Genomic DNA, 23,016 nt, shown 5'->3' on the forward strand with positions numbered 1-23,016 from the left:
TTCGTTATTATTATTAAAATCATCATGTCTACATACCTCGCTGCGTGTTGGTCCGATCCATGCTCCTCCTCGTCTGAGGAGGAGAACGACGTCGACAGCCGTTACACTTTCAGTATATCAAAAACTACTTGATATACCTCTACCGGTATGCCATCAAGCCCTGGGGTTTTTCCAGACTGAAAGGATTTAATAGCATCAAAGTTCTTCCTCTGTAATTTGGCCTTCGCACTGATCTTTCTGTACATTTGTTAAATTTAAATGTTTTATTTTTTTTATTTTTTATTTGGAAAGAATTCCTTACCATAATCTTCATTCAGTGGGAAAGGATGAGACGGAAAAGAGAACATCTGCCTAAAATTATTAGCTTCCTCTTTTAAAATATAATTCAGAGAATTCGATTTGTTAGCGTTCCTGTATTGGAGATTCAGGAAGAATTTTGTGCATTTTTCTCCATATTCCATCCAGTTTGCTTTATTTTTATAATAGATTACATTAGATCGTTCTTGAATAAATTCCTCAAGTTCTTTTTGTTTTTCCTCTAATTTTGTATCTCTGTAGTATCATTTTTAATTGTTATCTACCTGTACTATTAGTTCATGGATTTCCCTTGTTAGTCTTGTTTCTTTAGCCAGAAACTGCTTTTTTATTATTGATGAATATTGAATTGAATGACCCTGAAGGTACATTTAAAGATATCCCAAACAATAAGGGGATTTGCTGAACCTATATTATACTGGAAAAATTCAGTTATAAATTATTTTGTCTTAGTTAAAAATAAGTTGTCCTCCAGTAAACTTTGATAACATTTCCAATATCCCCATCCCCGTGGAAAATATATGAGTTATGTGAATGCCAATTAGATGATGATCTGATCGCATTCTGTCTCCTATTAAAACTTTTTTAACCTTTGATGCAAGAGAGAAAGAGACAAGAAAGTAATCAAGACGACTAGCTTGATTAAGTCTCCTCCATGTATATCTCACTACGTCGGGGTTTTTTAGTCTCCAAATATCCCACTATTTCTAATGTGTCCATCATATTTGTGATTTCCTTAAGGGCATGGTGATGATAGTTTGTAGTGATTACCTTTACGGTCCATTGAGGTATTTAACACTGTGTTATAGTCTCCTACCATAATGATAAGATCATTTGTTGCCTTTAAGTTCAATAAATTGGTATAAATGTTTTCGAAGAAGTGTGGATCATCCTAATTGGACCATATAGATTAATGAGACAAATGTATTTTTCGTCCACTTTCATATTCAAAAGGGATCCACCTTCCTTGGAATCATTCCTGACTATTTGCACATTCAGATCGAAATTTTTGTTAATTAATATCATCACACCCTTTGAGTTCCTTTGTCCATGACAGACAATTATTTCACCACCGCATTCCTTTTTCCACACAACTTCATCTAAGGATGTAGAGTCAGCTTCCTGTAAACAGTGTATGTTATATTCCTTTTCTTTTAGCCATGTAAAGACTGATCTTTTTTTATAATCTGCTAAACCGTTACAATTATAACTGGCTATACTTATTTCACCCCTTACCATAACTAGATACTATTCTCAGTCTAAATTGACCATAATTAGTGCTTGTAAAGTTACTGCCATCAGAGGTATTATGAAGGTCAAAACTAGAGCTTTCAAATGTCTGATATTTAGAATTCAAGAAATAGGTTCTAGCATTATTTGTTTTATTCCCTTGCCTGTTTGCCTGTGAGCCAATGCCACAGATGTTAGACAATTGAGACAAGATATTATGTGTGTAGCAAATCTGAGTAGGTTGATGTGTATGATATTGGATGTGATATAGTGAGTGTGTACGATATCTGTATAAGAGTAAGACTATAATGTGTGATGTCCAAATAAATAACTCTGCCTATTTGCATGGTTGAGTGTCTATGTGTGTAACATGTAGTGCGTATAGCCTTAATATTCATAATTGTAATCCATATTGTATCACCGTCATAGTTGCATCATAATTAACTTTAACATCATTGAAAAACTCATCCCAGCATTTCCATAGCAATTGACGTTTCACATGATCATGAAAGAGACCTTGCATTACTCTAGAGACGGCTTCACTACAGTACAAATGTATTCCGTACAATATGTTATTATTCCCCAATACCCCTATTCTGATATCTTCCCCTTGCTTGTTGTAAACATATATAAACTTGTAGACAAATACATAAAAAAGAGACAAACAATAAACACATTAAATTATAAAACAGTTCTCAACAATAGAGAGAGAGGGAGAAAAGAGAGTGAGAGAAGAAAGCGAGATCAGGTGTGTGTGTATTGTCACGGCTCCTCCTCTGCAGTGCAGGGGCGGTTCCTCCTGCAGGCAGAGGAGGGTCGTTAGTGATTGGAGTCACCTGGGCTCTAAGTATTTAAACTGTCACTAATCACTTCTCTCTCTCTCTGCTCCTCCAGGTATGATCCTGTTTGTTTGTTCCTTTGTAGTTTTGCATAGTTTTCACTCAGTCATGTTCACACACACATTCACGCATCCATGCACTTTACATACACCTTACATTATGATACTTCCACACCTCATTCCTTTTTCTTGGTTTTAAGTTAATAGTTTTGTTTATAATAAAGAACACTTTTAATTGGCCTATACCTGTTCGTGTTTTTGTCACAGGCTATGAGCCGGCATGTGACAGTACGTATAAGTCCGTATGTGTAAGCAAGCATGTAATTGAGTACGTGTGTGTTCATATTGTTAGGTTCTTATTTTTCAGAGTAAATAACTCACGGACAAGTTTATTTCTGCCAAAGGTCCTGTACATCTGTAATTCAGACAACCCAACATTTCTCCCATCACAGATATATATATCCCACTTAAGAAACTCCTCCTTCTCTCCAATCCTTACATCTTATGGTTCTACAGTAAAAGAGTAACAGGATACTAAACACTTATTACTCCCTTCAGGGGATCTGACCTCACCTCCTGACCTCAACCCCTCTTTCGTCTAGTCCGCAGATGTCCATCTGCCTCCCCTATAGCAATCATGTGATCTCCTCCAGTACACCCAACACATTCCACAGCTACAAATAGTGCGATGATCGGTCAGGGACTCTTGGTCTTGTTGCTCCAAGTCTGTGTACTCGTTGGAAAACCACCTTAACATTCTCTATAGGAAGTTTCGAGGCGGAATGCATGAATTCTCTGATCGTGCCCTCTGGATTATTGGATGCATCCTCAAGAATCCCAGAAAAAAATTGATTTTCACACATGCAAAGACTTTGTATGTAGTAGCGACTCCTTCATCATCATGTTTCCTTGAGTAGACAATCCATGTTGGAATCGTGGATTTTTACCTTGGCTGTGAGTCTTGTTTTCTCTTTGGAGTGTGAGAATTTCACTCTGGCTGAACTCCAAACACCCCCTCAGCCCTGCTACCTCCTCACACAACGTTTCCAGTGTTGCATGGATTCCAGCCAGAGCACTAACCTCTACCTCAATGGTAAATCGTCCGTGTCTGTAGATTAATCTGTTTTTCTTGGATCTTGGATCTTTCCATGATGTAGTATGTTCCTCCATAGCGTAAAGCTGTTGGTACTCGTTGATTTCCCTCAGGATCTCCTTAGTATCTAGATTGGCTCTTTACTGCAACCAGTTTTACGAAAAGCTAACGAGTCTTTCCCACGACGACAACAGGTGTCTCTAGTACAGCCAGCTAGCACTCGTGGAATCCACGCAAAAAAAGGAACACAAACTTGCAGTCCCAGCCGTAAAGGCTAACTGCGTCGTGGAATCCTTAGCAACAACTTTAGTTGGGATTAAAATCGATTTAATGAAAATGTTTTAACATAAACAACAAACTGAGTGTAGACAGTACAATGTCCTGTTGCGCGCTCTGATGACATATCTCTGTGACGTGAACAGTTTGTTGGTGGGTACTCAGACGGCACGATTTTCTTTTTTAAATTCATGGATTGCCAGGGGCATACTCCAACACTAGGACAAAAAACATTTACATTTGTTTGGTATAACACAGTAGGATAAATGCACATGTAGATAGAGTCCATTCCAAAATTTACATAATTAACAAATGAAGCAACTGTGTTTAGTGAGTCCACCAGATCAGAGGCGTTAGGGATGACCAGGGATGTTCTCTTGATAAATGTGTGAATTGGACCACTTTCCTGTCCTGCTAAGCAATTAATGAATACATTTGAGTGTCAGGGAACATGTAAAAAGTAAATTATTTTCTTTAGAACTGTAATGGGGTTGAAGTAAAAGTTGTCAAATGTACAGTACCCGATTAACTTTGGACACACCTACTCATTCAAGGGTTTTTCTTTATTTGTACTATTTTCTACATTGTAGAATAATAGTGAAGACATCAAAACTATGAAATAAGACATATGGAATATCGTAGTAACCAAAAAAAGTGTTTAAAAAATCCAAATATATTTTATATTTGACATTCTTCAAAGTAGCCACCCTTTGATGAATGCTTTGATGAATGCTTTGATGAATGCTTTGATGAATGCTTTGATGAATGCTTTGATGAATGCTTTGATGAATGCTTTGCACATGCTTCGCATTCTCTCATGAGGTAGTCACCTGGAATGCATTCTCTCATGAGGTAGTCACCTGGAATGCATTCTCTCATGAGGTAGTCACCTGGAATGCATTCTCTCATGAGGTAGTCACCTGGAATGCATTCTCTCATGAGGTAGTCACCTGGAATGCATTCTCTCATGAGGTAGTCACCTGGAATGCATTCTCTCATGAGGTAGTCACCTGGAATGCATTTCAATTAACAGCTGTGCCTTGTTCATTTGTGGAATTGCTTTCCTTAATGTGTTTGAGCCAGTCAGTTGTATTGTGACAAGGTAGGGGTGGTATACAGAAGATAGCCCTATTTGGTAAAATACAATATTAGGGCAAGAACAGCTCAAATAAGCAAAGAGGAACGACAGTCCATCAGTACTTTGACATGGAGGTCAGTCAATACGGACCATTCCAAGAACTTTGAAAGTTTCTTCAAGTGCAGTTGCAAAAACCATCAAGCGCTGTGATGAAACTGGCTCTCATGAGGACCGCCACAGGAAAGGAAGACCCAGAGTTACCTCTGCTGCAAAGGATAAGTTCATTAGAGTTACCAGCCCAAATAAATGCTTCACAGAGTTCAAGTAACAGACACATCTCAACACCAACTGTTCAGAAGAGACTCAGGCCTTCACGGTTGAATTGCTGCCACTGTCTTCCTATTGTCTCTGCCTTAGACCTATGCATCAGTGTCAAGGCATATGAACTAACAGATTATAGAGCAAACAAAACAATTATCACAACACATAGGTTGTATAATGGCTTTTTTTTACCTGGCTTGGCTTCCACAGTGATTTTACCCACGCAAAGGACATTGACTAGAGATACATTTTGAACAGTGCACATTCATTGTTTAGTAAGTAGAGCCTACTGAGCATATAGTCTGTCATCTCAGACACCCAGTGCATCCACAAAGGATCCCAACCTTTGTCACAGTTTTTATTCATTGGATGAAGATGAGAAGAAGCAAAACAAGGACCCCTTAAAAGTATGTGTTACCAAATGGCCCTTTCAACTTGACTCATAAATGGCCCTTAAACCTTGTTCAGGACAGGAGACCAGTGATGGAAAGCTACTGAAGTGGACACAGAGGTGCAGTGAAGCTGGATAGATAGTTTAAAAACTGTTCAGAGTTTGGTTTGAATAAAGGACTGTATTTCTCTTAACTATTGCTGTTTAGAGTTGGAGCTATCGTGATGGTGTGTCCATTAAAATACAAAGAGGAGGTTGAATTTAACAAGTGAGAAAGGGCAAGTGTGAGGAATTTTCAACAGATAGCTTCAGGTAACTGCCAAAATAAAGGAAACACTTACATAAAGTGTCTTCAATGCACCGTGGCATGGATTCTACAAGTGTCAAGGAACAGATGTTTGTTCTTAACTGACTAGCCCAGTTAAATTAAATTAAATAAATAAAAGAAAATCAATTTGGCAACTCTGAGGACTTTCTTAAGCCAAAAAGTACAAGCGCCTCATCCATGATTGAATGTAATGGGTGGTTTAGTAACGCTTCCAATAAAGACTGATAACCTATTTGTCATTGGAAAAATGAAGAAGTTACCAGCACTATTCATAGACATCGCTTGAGTCACAGGGATGTCAAAGGTTGGATTTTAACCCGGGTCTTCCACAGAAGAAGCCAACGTCTTAGTTGTTAGCCCAATAGGACATTCCTTATTATGAATCACATCTGCTACAGTAACACAGAGAAATAATGTAAAGTGGCAATACTCTTCCCATCAATGAACTGAGTTGCTATTTGTTAAGTCAAAGGGACAGTCAGTGGATTGTTCTCGGAAGACGCACGCGCGCACACACACACACACACACACAGACAAATTACCTTCATTTTAGTTTGTTTTGGGAGTGTTTAGAAGTGTAGAACAGTGTTGCAACATATCTCCTCAGTCCTGAATGAGTCCTGAATGACCAAAGCAGTCTGAGTAGTACCAGTCTGTTTGGCTTAAAAGCCTTTATTATTCCTTTCCTTGCCACTATGTGTCATATGATAATCTTTGTAGTGTAATGTTGGCTAAACAGACTGGCATCCAGACTATGACCAATGACGCCGACTCCCTGGCACACTGCTACTGGACGTGTGAGTGTGTGTGGTGTGAGTGTGTGTGTTTTTCTGAAGGGGGTGAAAGGTTGACATGTAAGCTCCTTTCAAGTAGTTCAGTGCAGTGACATGTGGTCAGAAGTGCCTACCCTGTGAAAATTAATGTTAATTTCTCTACCATAAGCTGCCTCCAATTTTGTTTTAGAGAATTTGGCAGTATGTCCAACTGCCCTCACATCCACAGACAACCTGTATGGTGTCGTGTTGGTGAGCGGTTTGATGATGTCAACGTTGTGAACAGAGTGCCCCATGGTGGCGGTGGAGTTATGGTATGGGCAGGCATAAGCTACAGACAACAAACACAATTGCATTTTATCGATGGCAATTTGAATGCACAGATATACCGTGACGAGATCCTGAGGCCCATTGTATGACTCATTTTTTTAAGGTATAGTATATGTGAACATCAGATGTATATCTGTATTCCCAGTCATGTGAAATCCATAGATTAAGGCCTAATGAATTTATTTCAATTGACTGCATTTTTTATATGAACTTTTATCTTTGAATTTTTAATATGTTGTGTTTATATTTTTGTTGAGTATATGTGGTACTATTACATGCCTTAGCTGATTTTTTTTTACAGTTAGCAACCCATCTAGAGGCCGCCACCGTGCCTTTTTGCTCATGGCCTATGAAGGAATTTTCAATTAAACCGCTCTTCCATGTTCTGCAGAAGAAGTGATGGATATTGGTTTCTGCCGTACCTGTACTAGCGATAGAATGAAATTATTGGAATGGCAGTGACAAGCCTTGGATAGTTTCTATGAGCGATTTGATCAGAAATACAATGAACTGGGCCTGGCAGAACATGAAACTCGTAGTAAACAGACGATCAGAGTAGAGAGGGGGAGAATCTATTACAACATACTGGACAATATCAATGTTCACATGAGAGCCAGGTTTTACCACTTTGGTGAACTTAATTTCCTTGGTTTAATGGACTGCAAAAAAAATCCAACAATGTCACAGAAGTGCAACACCAACAAACGAGAGCCTTTCAAAATATGCCATGTACTTAAGGCTGATCTTGTCGGATTGTAGAGTTAACAAATGGTACAACACAAATCACCTGGACAGCTCCTCATCTTTTGGTTCCAGCATGACCTGACACAGACTGTCCCTGAGGCAGGACATGGCTCACAAGAAACGCACATCAACGCACATCACTGGTTCAGTGTCCAAAATGAATGGAAGGTAGCTGTCTCATAAAAAGGTGATTCTGACAATGAAAAGTGGTATGTTTTTTGTGAAATTCTCTGGTAGAGAAGGGCTGCTGTTCAGATATGTGTTAAGTGGGAGAGGAGGGGGGGGGGGGGTGGGACATAAGTGGGTGAACACTTATTTTCCCAGAAGCAAGACTTGGCGTGCTTCCCCTCAACTCTGGTATGTGGTCTCTCGAGTCACTTTCACTGAGCTCAGACCATATAAGATGTCTCTTACCATGATGCAGCAGACAGAATCTATACTGGAGACAAGAAGAGCAACTCAGCAAAGAAAAACTGTTGAACTCAGAAATTCACTGCAACTGAAGAAGAAGAAGAAGACTGCAGCTGGCTTACTGGTATACCTTCTGATACAACAGCCACACTGCAACTATAGTCTACAGAGTCAAGATCATCATGAATACTGCAATGACTGTTATTGTTCTTCTGGTCTGCTCAGACGTCATCTGCATGACACAAGGTACCTGGCTTAAAAATCTGTCTGTAGAACTTTTGATGAAAATTAGTGTTATGTTTTAGTATTTAATAGAACTTTTAACTTATACTGAGTGTACAAAACATTAAGGACACGTGGGAAGCTTTGGAGTCAAAAAAGGCCAGCATCCCTGTGGAACACTTTCGACACCACGCCCTGACAAATTGAGGCTGTTCTGAGGGCAAAAAGGGGCAACTCAATATTAGGAACGCTTCCATAATGTTTTGTACACTCAGTGTATATCGAACAATATAATTGTGGACTATGGGTGTGAACTATGTTTTTCATTTCTTGCAATTTACAATAAAACTTTACGTCCGGGATTCAATCTGTATAACATTGTCGATAATGTGCCTTTTAAAGGCAATGTTACCTCATTGGATGAGATCATATTTATGGTAAAATAAAAGCTCAAATGGAAATTACCTTTGAATGTCAAGCTCACTGTAACATGGTTTCAGATTGAATCCCGCCTAAAACTAGATTAGTAAATTGTTGATGAACGTAGAGGGAGACTGAAGTGTTTTCTTTGACTTTCTGATTTTTCTCTACAGGGAGAGGTATACTAAATCCTCGGTGCCGCTGTCCTAAAGTACATGCAGGGGGGGTGAATATCAGTTTAATCAGGACACTGACCCATTACCCTCCTCGCTCACACTGCTCTAAGGAAGAAGTCATGTGAGTTTTTATACCATACTGTCCTATGCCGTACTGTACTGTAATGTAAGAAAATTAGATGCACGCTCTCCAAAATATATTTCAATTATTAATTTAATGAAACATCTCCCTCCCACCCACTCTTTTTCTTTTTCACCAACCCCTTCTCTCTCTCTCTCCCTCTGTCTCGCTATCAGTGTCACACTGAAAACCAGAGGTCCGCTCTGTCTCGACCCAAATGGGAAGTTTGCCAAAACACTGATTGAAAGACAAATCAAAGAGTGAGTTTTTGGATGTTTTATTGCACAGGTTATTTTATGAAGCCAGAATGATGTTATTATTTGAATTATTTTAGTAAATTTAGCTGATTGAATTAAATATTAATGTTTAAATATATACACACAACCATTCAAATGTTTGGGGTCACTTAGAAATGTCATTGTTTTTGAAAGAAAAGCACGAAGGCCAGCATCCCGGAGTCACCTCTTCATTGTTGACGTTGAGACTGGTGTTTTGCGGGTACTATTTAATGAATCTGCCAGTTGAGGACTTGTGAGGTGTCTGTTTCTCAAACTAGACACTCTAATTTACTTGTCCTCTTGCTCAGTTGTGCACAAGGGCCTCCCACTCCTCTTTCTATTCTGGTTATAGCCAGTGTGCGCTGTTCTGTGAAGGGACTAGTAGACAATGTTGTACGAGATCTTCAGTTTCTTGGCAAATTTTCGCACGGAATAGCATTCATTTCTCAGAACAAGAATAGACTGACGTGTTTCAGAAGAAAGTACTTTGTTTCTGTCCATTTTGAGCCTGTAATCGAACCCACAAATGCTGATGCTCCAGATACTCAACTAGTCTAAAGAAGGCCAGTTGTATTGCTTCTTTAATCAGAAAAACATGTTTCTGCTGTGCTAACATAATTGCAAAAGGGTTTTCTAATGATCAATAAACTTTTAAAATGATAAGCGTGGATTAGCTAACACAACGTGCTATTGGAGTGATGGTTGCTGATAATGGGCCTCTGTACGCCTATGTAGATATTCCATTCAAAATCAGCCGCTTCCAGTTACAATAGTCATTCACAACATTAACATTGTCTACACTGTATTTCTCATCAATTTGATGTTATTTTAATGGACAATTTTTTGGGCTTTTATTTTAAAAAACAATGACATTTCGAAGTGACCACAAATGTTTGAATGGTAGAGTACATATATATATATCATTTTTATTTCATTTGATATATTGGGCTCCTGAGTGGCGCAGCGGTCTAAGGCACTGCATCTCAGGGCTTGAGGCGTCACTACAGACACCCTGGTTCGATTCCAGGCTGTATCAAAACTGTCCGTGATTGGGAGTCCCATAGGGCGGCGTACAATTGGCCCAGTGTCGTCCGGGTTTGGCCGGTGTAAGCCGCCATTGTAAATAAGAATTTGTTCTCAACTGACATGCCTAGTTAAACAATGTCATCTGTGTGTGCCATATAGATTATGGGCCATTTACAGGTACACCTGAACACTTGAGTAAATGAGGGATACAAAGAATATTGAAAGCAGATGCTTCCACACAGGTGTGGTTCCTGAGCAATTAACATCCTGTCATGCATACAAATGCTGGGCAGGTCCAGTTATTTTGGCTACCATGGTTATGCCCCCATAGGATGACAATGCCCCCATCCACAGGGCACGACTGGTCACTGAATGGTTTGATGATAATGAAAATGATGTAATCCATATGCCATGGCCGTCTCAGTCACTAGATCTCAACCCAATTGAACACTTATGGGAGGTTCTGGAGCGGCGCTAGAAACAGTGTTTTCCACCACCATCAACAAAACACCAAATTATGGAATTTCTCGTGGAATAATGACATTGCATCCCTCCAATAGAGTTCCAGACACTTGTGGAATTTATCTCAAGGCACGTTGAAGCTGTTCTGGCTCGTGGTTGCCCAACACCCCATTAAGAGAAAACAATGTTGTTGTTTCCTTTATTTTGTCAGTTACCTGTATTTTCCTCTAAATAAATATGGTTTGAAGCTTAACAGGGTAGGGTACAGTATCGATTCTTCCATAAATATATTCTCTAATGAAGCTTAACAGAGTACACTATCTATTCTGACAAAAATGTATTCTTCCATAAAGCTTAACAGAGTACAGGATCTATTCGGCCATAAATATAGTCTGCCATAAAGCTTATGTATTCTGCCACGTAACTCAGAGGGTTAATCAGCACACCTTCTTCTCTCCTACAGAAATCAACAGCGACAGAAACAACGTTCCATTGAGACTCTCTCCCCACATACCAACACTAGCACTTGATCACTCTTTGTCTGGCACTGGAAGCTGTGCCACACTGCAACCTCTCTGCTGGCTTGCCTCTGAAGCGGGGTTGGCCAGGTTGGGCCTTGGATGGTAGACAACAACCAGAACAAATGGTGTTGGAGCGCCAGTAGGGGGCACTGTTTCCTCTGGTCCAAAGAGACTTCAATCAATGAGTCAGGACAGTGATGGGGACACTGCCCTACAAAGGGTGGTGTCCTTTTAATATGTTTATTATTATTTATTTGTATATATTTCTATGTTTTATGTATATAGTATAGACATTAAGGAAGAACATAATAGTATTGTTGATATAAAACCTGTCTTTGATATATTTATTGTGATGTATTTAATTTTTTCAAATAAAACAAACAATAATAAGACAGATGACTTGATTTCTGAACAATTTGCTCAACAATTAGTTGTTTGTGTACTTAATCAAATAATGGATATACACATCACACTTTGAGCCCTGCACTAGAATTGTATTGTTGGTCAAAATTTCATTAAACTTTTAATGAAACAGTATACCTGTTCTGCCAAGTCTGTCTCTATGCCAAACCAGACCATAGCATCAACTCTCATACCCTATACGACATGCTCTACCAGACTGGACCATATCATATATACACTGAGTGTACAAAACATCAGGAATTCCTGCTCTTTCCATGATATGGTAGTACGTGCCAGGCGCACCGGTTTGTGTCAAGAACTGCAATTCTGCTGGGTTTTACATGGGCCAGCACCCCTGTGGAACGCTAGTGTAAAATTATATTGCTGGGGGAAACCTACAATCACAAGTCCATCACCACCCACAGTACAACAGTGCGGCCAACACTGAGCTATAAAGACAAACATAAACAATCTGACTCAGCTAGATTCATTTGCCAGAGGATGTCTGACTGAAGAGACTATAGTGTTGTTGACATGGTCACACTGCTTCAAGCAACACACACCAGCCCTATTGGTTAGACCAACATAATCACACAACAAATGTTCAAATTGTTCGAAAAAATCTCAGCCAGAGAATTAAACCTGGTCACTCCCAGAATTGGTTGTCCAACTTGACTCAGAGAAATGGCCCTTCAACTTGACTCAGAGAAATGGCCCTTCAACTTGACTCAGAGAAATGGCCCTTCAACTTGACTCAGAGAAATGGCCCTTCAACTTGACTCAGAGAAATGGCCCTTCAACTTGACTCAGAGAAGGCCGGTGACACTTCCTTTCAAGTGGTCCATATTATAGTGTAATTGCATGTGTAATTATACTGTAATGAGTACAGTAGTTCACTATAACAACTTACAATGTAATAACAAGATGTACCTGCTAGTAATTGCGGTCTGTAATTACAGAAGTGTAACAACGAATGCTTGTTTCCATACTTGTTACAACTGGGCAAGTTTCCACTATATTCACCAACTTATACAGGACCTTACCCTTCCTGACAAACTGACCCTCATTTTCAAGCTTCCGGAAGTGTGATCCAGAGTACATGTAATATCTGCATAAGTGCAATGTAATTACTAGGTGTTACACTTCATTTTAACTAGCAAAATCCTGTGTATATTGAGGGGCACTTACTTGTAATTATAGGGTAACGATAGCAGGTGGTGGAAAGAGTACCCAATTGTCATACTTGACTAAAAGTAAGTAGAAAATAGAAGTAGTAGAAAATCGAGTAAAATCTAAAAGTATTTTGTTTTAAATATACAGTACTTATGTATCAAAAGTAAAATGCATTTCACATTCCAGGCGGCACAATGTTCTTGTTTTATTAATTTATGGATAGTGTTGGAGCATGCCCCTGGATAAGACAAAACACATTTACATTTGTCTGGTATAAAACAGTACGATAAATACACATGTAGATAGAGTCCATTCCATAATTTACAAGTCCATAATTTACATAATTTACAAATGAAGCAACTGTGTTTAGTGAGTCCACCAGATCAGAGGCAGTAGGGATGACCACGGATGTTCTCGTGATAAATGTGTGAATTGGACCACTTTCCTGTTCTACTTAGCATTTGAAATGTAATGAGTACTTTTGCGTGTCAGGGAACATGTATGGAGTACAAAGTAAATCATTTTCTTTAGAACTGTAGTGGGGTTAAAGTAAAAGTTGTCAAAAATATACAGTACCAGTCAAAACTTTGGACACACCTACTCATTCAAGGGTTTTTCTTTATTTGTACTATTTTCTACATTGTAGAATAATAGTGAAGACATCAACACTATGAAATAACACATATGGAGTGATGTAGTAAACAAAAAGTGTTAAATAAATCAAAACATATTTTATATTTAAGATTCTTCAAAGTAGCCACCCTTTGCCTAGATGACAGCTTTGCACACTCTTGGCATTCTCTCAGACAGCTTCATGAGGTAGTCACCTGGAATGCATTTCAATTAACAGGTGTGCCTTTGTTAAAAGTTAATTTGTGGAATTTGTGGAATTAGTTTGAGCTAATCAGTTGTGTTGTGACAAGGTAGGGGTATCAGGTTTGAAGGTAAGACCCAGATGCAGACTGTGTCAGAGTAACAATGTTTATTACAGCAACAGGGCAGGCAAATGACAGGTCAAGGCAGGTAGATGTCAATAATCCAGAGGTGGGGCAAAGGTACAGGACGGCAGGCAGGCTCAGGGTCAGGGGCAGGCAGAGGGGTCAGGCAGGCGGGCTCAGAGACAGGACAGGCAAGGGTTAAAACCAGGAGGGTGAGAAAAAGAGAGACTGGGGAAAAGCAGGAGCTGAGACAAAAACGCTAGTTGACTTCACAAACAAGACGAACTGGCAACAGACAAACAGAGAACACCGGTATAAATACACAGGGGATAATGGGGAAGATGGGCGACACCTAGAGGGGGTGCAAATGATAAGTTCATTAGAGTTACCAGCCTCAGACATTGCAGCTCAAATAAATGCTTCACAGATTACAAGAAACAGAAACATCACAACATAAACTGTTCAGAGGAGACTGCGTGAATCAGGCCTTCATGGTCGAATTGCTGCCACTGTATCTTCCTATTGTCTCGGCCTCAGGCCTATAAAGTATCGTCGCAGTGTCAAGGCATATGAACTAACAGGTTATAGAGCAAACAACGCAATTATCACAACACATAGGTTGTAATATGGCTTTTTTTTTACCTGGCTTGTCTTCCACAGTGATTTTACCCACGCACTGCTACGCTTTTAGAAACGTAAAATATAGGATAAGGTTGTCAGGATGGGTAATGTACTGAATAAGTACACAATCATTACAAATAAGTACCCTGCAAGAAACACTTCATTGTATAGCTAAATCCTGTGCAACTCAACAATTTAAGGCATATGGTATGCTTTATTTTGAGGATAAGCGATAGCAACAGCATTGACTGGAGATATATTTTGAACAGTGCACATTCATGAGTAAGTAATTAGAGCCTACTGAGCATATAGGCTGTAATCTCTCAGACACCCAGTGCATCCACAAAGGATCCCAACCTTTGTCACAGTTTTTATTAATTGGATGAAGATGAGATGAAGCAAAACAATAAGTTGGTGAATTTAGTGGTAATTTAGTGGTAACCTGCCCATTTGTAACAAGCATGGTAACGAGAATTTGTTGTTACAATAATTTGTTGTTACATTTCTTCAGTGACAGCAATTACTACATTACATTTTGTTATTACACTGTAACTATGAGTTGTTACAGTTAACTACAATACTTGTTACAGTGTAATTACTCATGTTACTACACTGTAACAAGGACCCCTTTAAAGTAAGTGATACCAAATGGCCTTTCAACTTGACTCAGATAAATGGCCCTTAAACCTTGTCTAGGACAGGAGACCAATGATGGAAAGCTACTGAAGTGGACACAGAGTTGCAGTGAAGCTGGATAGATAGTTTAAAAACTGTTCAGAGTTTGGCTTGAATAAATTACTGTATTTCTCTTAACTATTGCTGGTTAGAGTTGGAGCTATCGTGATGGTGTGTCCATTAAAATACAAATAGGTTGTATTTAACAAGTGAGAAAGGGCAAGTGTGAGGAATTTCATACAGATAGCTACAAGTAACTGCCAAAATAAATGCATGGTATATTCAAATGCCAGGCATGTTACTAATCATGTCATTGTTACATTGCATGGACATACAGTAGACCAAGTCAAAGTGTTCAAATATTTGGGAGTGCGGGCTGATGACAAGCTGAGCTTCACTATTCATGTGGATAACTTAAATGAAGCTCAAGCTGAGAATAGGTTTTTATTACCGGCATAAGGCTTGTTTTTCTCTGGAGGTTAGGAAGGAGCTGGTACGATGTACATTACTGGCGGTTACAGATTTTAGTAAATATATATATATATATATATGCAGGCCTCAACCACTACACTGAGTGTACTTGACTCAGTATATCATGCGGCCCTCGGGTTCATTAACAGTCAAAAACGTCTAACACATCATTGTGATCTCTACAGAGCCGTTGGCTGGTGTCAACGGGTGTATAGAGGCGAAGTCAGGTGCAGGAGAGTAGAGTGATGTAAACAGGTGTATTAGAGGTGAAGTCAGGTGCAGGAGAGTAGAGTGATGTAAACAGGTGTATTAGAGGTGAAGTCAGGTGCAGGAGAGTAGAGTGATGTAAACAGGTGTATTAGAGGTGAAGTCAGGTGCAGGAGAGTAGAGTGATTGGAAACAGGTGTATTAGAGGTGAAGTCAGGTGCAGGAGAGTAGAGTGATGTAAACAGGTGTATTAGAGGTGAAGTCAGGTGCAGGAGAGTAGAGTGATGTAAACAGGTGTATTAGAGGTGAAGTCAGGTGCAGGAGAGTAGAGTGATATAAACAGGTGTATTAGAGATGAAGTCAGGTGCAGGAGAGTAGAGTGATGTAAACAGGTGTATTAGAGGTGAAGTCAGGTGCAGGAGAGTAGAGTGATGTAAACAGGTGTATTAGAGGTGAAGTCAGGTGCAGGAGAGTAGAGTGATGTAAACAGGTGTATTAGAGGTGAAGTCAGGTGCAGGAGAGTAGAGTGATGTAAACAGGTGTATTAGAGGTGAAGTCAGGTGCAGGAGAGTAGAGTGATGTAAACAGGTGTATTAGAGGTGAAGTCAGGTGCAGGAGAGTAGAGTGATGTAAACAGGTGTATTAGAGATGAAGTCAGGTGCAGGAGAGTAGAGTGATGTAAACAGGTGTATTAGAGATGAAGTCAGGTGCAGGAGAGTAGAGTGATGTAAACAGGCGCACTTTTATTTTAGTTCCAAAAACGAGAGCACTACATACATCAAATGTGCTCAAAACACGGAACATACAAAAATAAAGCGCGTAATAAAACACCACAATAACATGAAACAATTACACACAAAACATGATGGGAAACAGAGGGTTAAATACAAGTAGATTGATTGGGGAAATGAAAACCAGGTGTGTATGGAAACAAGACAAGACAAATGGATATATGAAAAATGGAGCGGTGATGGCTTAAGCCGGTGACGTGGATCGCCGAACGCCGCCCGAACAAGGAGTGGAGCCGACTTCGGCGGACAGCTGGTCGTCATTGACCTTGCGTAGGCTTAAACACTGGAACACACTTATTTAAAAGCCATCAGGGGTAAAATGCCACTTTATTCTTTTTTAATCAGGCCAGTAAATAAATAGAAATGACGGTCTCATTCTCATTTGCTTTAACAGTACCAAGAATTAGAACAGCTCATGGTAGAAATAGTTTTAGTTACTCAGCTTCATGGTCCTGGGATTCTCTCCTGAACATTGATGATGTAGTCACGTTGGTGGAGTTTAAACACTTGATCGATGTAAATATCATAGAAGACTGTAATTGTCTTTAGGACAGTTTTTTTTTGTTATGATATTCGTGTTTTTTTAATGTAATATATAATTGTTGTACTGTATGTGTGTTTTGTTTAATCTTGTGTTAGTGTATGTAAGTTGTTTTGTCTGACCCCCTGCTGCTGTTGGACCAGGTCTCTCTTGAAAAATAGATTTTATCTCAATGAGAAAAACTTGTATAAATAAAAAAAGGAAGCACCAACCAAGTGTTATGAAGTGTCTTCAGTGCATCGGGGCATAGATTGTACAAGTCTGTTTCCCACACACAGACACACACAAACAAACGCACACACACTTCCCGAACATAACACCCGTATCAGTTTTGCAACTCTGAGGACATGGTAAGCTATCAAGGACAAACGCCTCAACCATGCTTGAAAGTAGTGGGTGGTTTAGTAATGCTTCCAATGAAAGACTGATAAGCTATTTGTCCTTGGAAATAAGAAATATCAGTGTCATCCATAGGTATTGTTTGAGTCACAGCGATGTCACTGGCGGGATTTGAACCCAGGTCTCCCACAGAAGAAGCTAACGTCTTAGTTGTTAGCCCAATAGGAAATTCCTTATTATGAATCACATCTGCTACAGTAACACAGAGAAATAATTTAAAGTGGCAATGCTCTTCCCTTCATTGAACTGAGTTGCTATTTATTGAGTCACAGGGACAGTCAGTAGATTGTCCTCGCAAGGCACACACACACACACAGACAGACAAATTACCTTCATTTTAGTTTGTTTTGGGAGTGTTTAAACAAACCATGATTTAATAATTCCAGGGCTTTTCTTTCCGACATGGTGGAATGTCGATATTTAAATCATAGCACCCTTTGTGCAGCTGATTCATAAGTGTTTAGAAGTAGAGAACAGTGTTGCAACATATCTCCTCCCTCTGAAACTCACTGAAATTCTATGACTCCAGAATTGTTTATTTAACCTTTATTTAACTATGTCATGCCCTGATCTGTTTCACCTGTCTTGGTGATTGTCTCCATACACCTCCAGGTGTCTCCTGTTTTTCCCCGCTAGTCCCCGGTGTATTTATCCCAGTGTTTCCTGTCTCTCTGTGCCAGTTCGTCTTGATTTGCCAAGCAACCAGCTCCTATTTTTCCCAGTCTGTTTTTCCCCTAGCCCTCCTGGTTTTGACCGTTGCCTGTCCTGACGCCGACTCCGCCTGCCTGACCACTCTGCCTGTTCTGACCTCAAGCCTGCCTATCGCCTGGTACAGTTTGAACTCTCGCCTGTCCCCGGCCTGCCTTTTGCCTACCCCCTTTTTGTATAATAAATATTGGAGCTCAACCATCTGCCTCCTGTGTCTGCATTTGGGTCTCGCCTTGTGCCCTCATGAACTAGGCAAGTCAGTTAAGAACAAATTCTTATTTTACAATGACGCCCTACCCCGGCCAAACCCTCACCTAACCCGTAAGACACTGGGCCAATTGTGCGCCGCCTTATGGGAGTCCCAATCACGGCAGGTTGTGTCTCACTAGAAAGTGCCTTCCCATCCTCAGACCTCAACTCACGTCACTGGTTCAGTGTCCATACAGGATGGAAGGACGGTATCTCATAAAAACGTGATTCTGACAATGACAAGTGACACTTTTTTTGAGAAATTCTCTGGTAGAGGGCTGCTGTTCAGACATGCATTATGTGGGAGGGGAGGAGTGGGGAGACGGTTAGGTGAACACTAATGTTACCAGATGCAAGATTTGGCGTGCTTCCCCTCAACTCTGGTATGTGGTCTCTCGAGTCACTTTCACTGAGCTCAGACCATATAAGATGTCTCTTACCATGATGCAGCAGACAGAATCTATACTGGAGACAAGAAGAGCAACTCAGCAAAGAAAAACTGTTGAACTCAGAAATTCACTGCAACTGAAGAAGAAGAAGAAGACTGCAGCTGGCTTACTGGTATACCTTCTGATACAACAGCCACACTGCAACTACAGTCTACAGAGTCAAGATCATCATGAATACTGCAATGACTGTTATTGTTCTTCTGGTCTGCTCAGACGTCATCTGCATGATACAAGGTACCTGGCTTAAAAATCTGTCCGTAGAACTTTTGATGAAAATTAGTATTATGTTTAAGTATTTAATAGAACTTTTAACTTATACTGAGTGTACAAAACATTAAGGACATGTGGGAAGCTTTGGAGTCAAAATAGGCCAGCATCCCTGTGGAACACTTTCGACACCACGCCCTGACAAATTGAGGCTGTTCTGAGGGCAAAAAGACAATATTAGAAACGTGTCCTTAATGTTTTGTACACTCAGTGTATATCTAACTATATAATTGTGGACTATGGGTGTGAACTATGTTATTCATTTCTTACAATTTACAATAAAACTTTAAGTCCGGGATTCAATCTGAATAACATTGTCGATAATGCGCCTTTTAAAGGCAATGTTACCTCATTGGCTGAGATCATATTGATGGTACAATAAAAGTTCAATTGGAAATTACCTTGGAATGTCAAGCTCGCTGTAACATGTTTTCAGATTGAATCCCGCCTAAAACTAGATTAGTAAATTGTCGATGAACGTAGAGGGAGACTGAAGTGTTTTCTTTGACTTTCTGATTTTTCTCTACAGGGAGAGGCATACAATATCCTCGGTGCCGCTGTCCTAAAGTACATGCAGGGGGGGTGAATATCAGTTTAATCAGGACACTGACCTATTACCCTCCTCGCTCACACTGCTCTAAGGAAGAAGTCATGTGAGTTACTATACTATACAGTGCTGTACTGTATTGTACTATATGGTACTTAAAGAAAATTATATGTAAACTCTCCAAAATATATATTTCAATGATTAATTTAATTTAAACATCTGTCCCTCCACTCTTTTTCTTTCTCATCCCCTCTTCTCTCTCTCTCTCTCTAAGTGTCACACTAAAAACCGAAGGTTTGCTCTGTCTCGACCCAAATGGGAACTTTGCCAAAACACTGATTGAAAGGCAAACCAAAGCGTGAGTTTATGGATGTATTTTATTGCACAGACTATTTTATTCAATTTAGTTGTTTGAATGAACTATTCAAATTTAAATATATATACATATATTTAAAATTGTATATCATTTTATTTAAAATGTACTGCATCTATGTGCTCCATATAGATAATGGGCCGTTTACAGGTAACTCCCAAAATAAAGGAAACACTTGAGTAAATGAGGTATACAAAGAATATTGAAAGCAGGTGCTTCCACACAGGTGTGGCTCAACCGAGCAATTCATAAGCAATTAACATTCCATCATAATTAGGGTCATGTATAAAAAAGCTGGGCAGGTCCAGTTGCCCATTATTTAGTCTGTCAAGGTTATGCCCCCTTAGGATGACAATGCCCCTATCCATAGGACACGACTGGTCACTGAATAGTTTGATGAGAATGAAAACGAAGTAAACCATATGCCATGGCCGTCTCAGTCACTAGATCTCAATCCAATTGAACACTTATGGGAGGTTCTGAAGCGGCGCTTGAGACAGTGTCCACCACCATCAACAAAATACCAAATTATGGAGTTTCTCATGGAATAATAATGTTGCATACCTCCAATAGAGTTTCAGACACTTGTGGAATTTATCTCAAGGCACGTTGAAGCTGTTCTGGCTCGTGGTTGCCCAACACCCCATTAAGAGAAAACAATGTTGTTGTTTCCTTTATTTTATCATTTACCTGTATTTTCCCTGAATTAAATATGGTTTGAAGCTTAATAACAGTGTAGGGTACAGTATTGATTCGTCCATAAATACAGTTGAAGTCGGAAGTTCACGTACACCTTAGCCAAATACATTTAAACTCTGTTTTCACAATTCCTGACATTTAATCCTTGTAAAAATTCCCTGTCTTAGGTCAGTTAGTATCATCACTTTATTTTAAGAATGTGAAATGTCAAAATAACAGTAGAGAGAATGATTTATTTCAGCTTTTATTTCTTTCATCACATTCCCAGTGGGTGAGAAGTTTACATACACTCAATTAAATTTGGTAGCATTGCCTTTAAATTGTTTAACTTGGGTCAAACGTTTCGGGTAGCCTTCCACTAGCTTCCCACAATAAGTTGGGTGAATTTTGGCCCATTCCTCCTGACAGAGCTTTTGTAGCTGAGTCAGGTTTGTAGGCGTCCTTGCTCGCACATGCTTTTTCAGTTCTGCCTACAAATATTCTATAGGTTTGAGGTCAGGGCTTTGTGATGGCCACTCCAATACCTTGACTTTGTTGTCCTTAAGCCATTTTGCCACAACTTTGGAAGTATGCTTGGGGTCATTGTCCATTTGGAAGACCCATTTGCAACCAAGCTTAACTTCCTAACTGATTTCTTTAGATGCTTCAATATATCCACATAATTGTCCTTTCTTATGATGCCATCTATTTTGTCAAGTGCACCCCCACAACATGATGCTGCCACCCCCGTGCGTCACGGTTGGGATGGTGTTCTTCGGCTTGCAAGCCTCCCCCCTTTTCCTCCAAACATAACGATGGTCATTATGGCCAAACAGTTCTATTTTTGTTTCATCAGACCAGAGGACATTTCTCCAAAAAGTATGATCTTTGTCCCCATGTGCAGTTGCAAACCGTAGTCTGGCTTTTTTATGGCGGTTTTGAAGCAGTGGCTTTTTCCTTGCTGAGCGGCTTTTCAGGTTATGTCGATTTAGGACTCGTTTTACTGTGGATATAGATACTTTTGTACCTGTTTCATCCAGCATCTTCACAAGGTCCTTTGCTGTTGTTCTGGGATTGATTTGCACTTTTTGCATCAAAGTATGTTCATCTCTAGGAGACAGAATGTGTCTCCTTCCTGAGTGGTATGACGGCTGCGTGGTCCCATGGTGTTTATACTTGCGTACTATTGTTTGTACAGATGAACGTGGTACCTTCAGGCGTTTGGAAATTGCTCCCAAGGATGAACCAGACTTGTGGAGGTCTACAATTTTTTGTCTGAGGTCTTGGCTGATTTCTTTTGATTTTCCCATGATGTCAAGCAAAGAGGCACTGCGTTTGAAGGTTGGCCTTGAAATACATTCACAGGTACACCTCCAATTGACTCAAATGATGTCAATTAGCCTATCAAAAGCTTCTAAAGACAATTTTCCAAGCTGGTTAAAGGCACAGTCAAATTAGTGTATGTGAACTTCTGACTCACTGGAATTGTGATACAGTGAATTATAAGTGAAATAATCTGTCTGTAAATAATTGTTGGAAAAATTACTTGTGTCATGCACAAAGTAGATGTCTTAACCGACATGCCAAACTATAGTTTGTTAACAAAATATTTGGGGAGTGGTTGACTCCAACCTAAGTGTATGTAAACTTCCGACTTCAACTCTATATTCTTCCATAAAGTTTAACAGAGTACACAATTTAATCTGCCAAAAATATATTCTTCCATAAAGCTTAACAGAGTATAGAATCTATTCGGCCGTAAATATAGTCTGCCATAAAGCTTATGTATTCTGCCACGTAACTCAGAGGGTTAATCAGCACACCTTCTTCTCTCCTACAGAAATCAACAGCGTCAGAAACAACACTCCATTGAGACTCTCTCCCCACATACCACCACTAGCACTTGATCACTCTTTGTCTGGCACTGGAAGCTGTGCCACACTGCAACCTCTCTGCTGGCTTGTCTCTGAAGCAGGGTTGGCCCGGTTGGGCCTTGGATGGTAGACAACAACCAGAACAAATGGTGTTGGAGCACCAATAAGAGGCACTGTCCCCTCTGGTCCAAAGAGACTTCAATCAATGAGTCAGGACAGTGATGGGGACACTGCCCTACAAAGTGGCTGTCCTTTTAATGTGTTTATTATATGTATGTATTTATATTTTTTATATATAC

The 23,016-nt window shown here is 39.7% G+C and overlaps 2 protein-coding genes across 2 annotated transcripts; both read left to right on the forward strand.

The window, feature by feature from the left end:
- The first annotated feature begins 8,162 nt into the window (after positions 1-8,162).
- LOC120039844 (growth-regulated alpha protein-like) lies at positions 8,163-11,809 on the forward strand. The gene is made up of 4 exons (XM_038985207.1): positions 8,163-8,374; positions 8,944-9,067; positions 9,244-9,327; positions 11,297-11,809. Exons 1-4 carry the CDS (start codon positions 8,311-8,313, stop codon positions 11,361-11,363), a joined length of 339 nt encoding a protein of 112 aa, XP_038841135.1. The 5' UTR covers positions 8,163-8,310; the 3' UTR covers positions 11,364-11,809.
- Positions 11,810-19,000: 7,191 nt separating this feature from the next.
- Positions 19,001-22,750, forward strand: LOC120039843 (growth-regulated alpha protein-like). The gene is made up of 4 exons (XM_038985206.1): positions 19,001-19,212; positions 19,775-19,898; positions 20,067-20,150; positions 22,684-22,750. Exons 1-4 carry the CDS (start codon positions 19,149-19,151, stop codon positions 22,748-22,750), a joined length of 339 nt encoding a protein of 112 aa, XP_038841134.1. The 5' UTR covers positions 19,001-19,148.
- The last annotated feature ends 266 nt before the right edge of the window (positions 22,751-23,016 follow it).

Source organism: Salvelinus namaycush, unplaced genomic scaffold (assembly GCF_016432855.1).
Source record: "Salvelinus namaycush isolate Seneca unplaced genomic scaffold, SaNama_1.0 Scaffold3036, whole genome shotgun sequence".
NCBI lineage: Eukaryota > Metazoa > Chordata > Actinopteri > Salmoniformes > Salmonidae > Salvelinus > Salvelinus namaycush.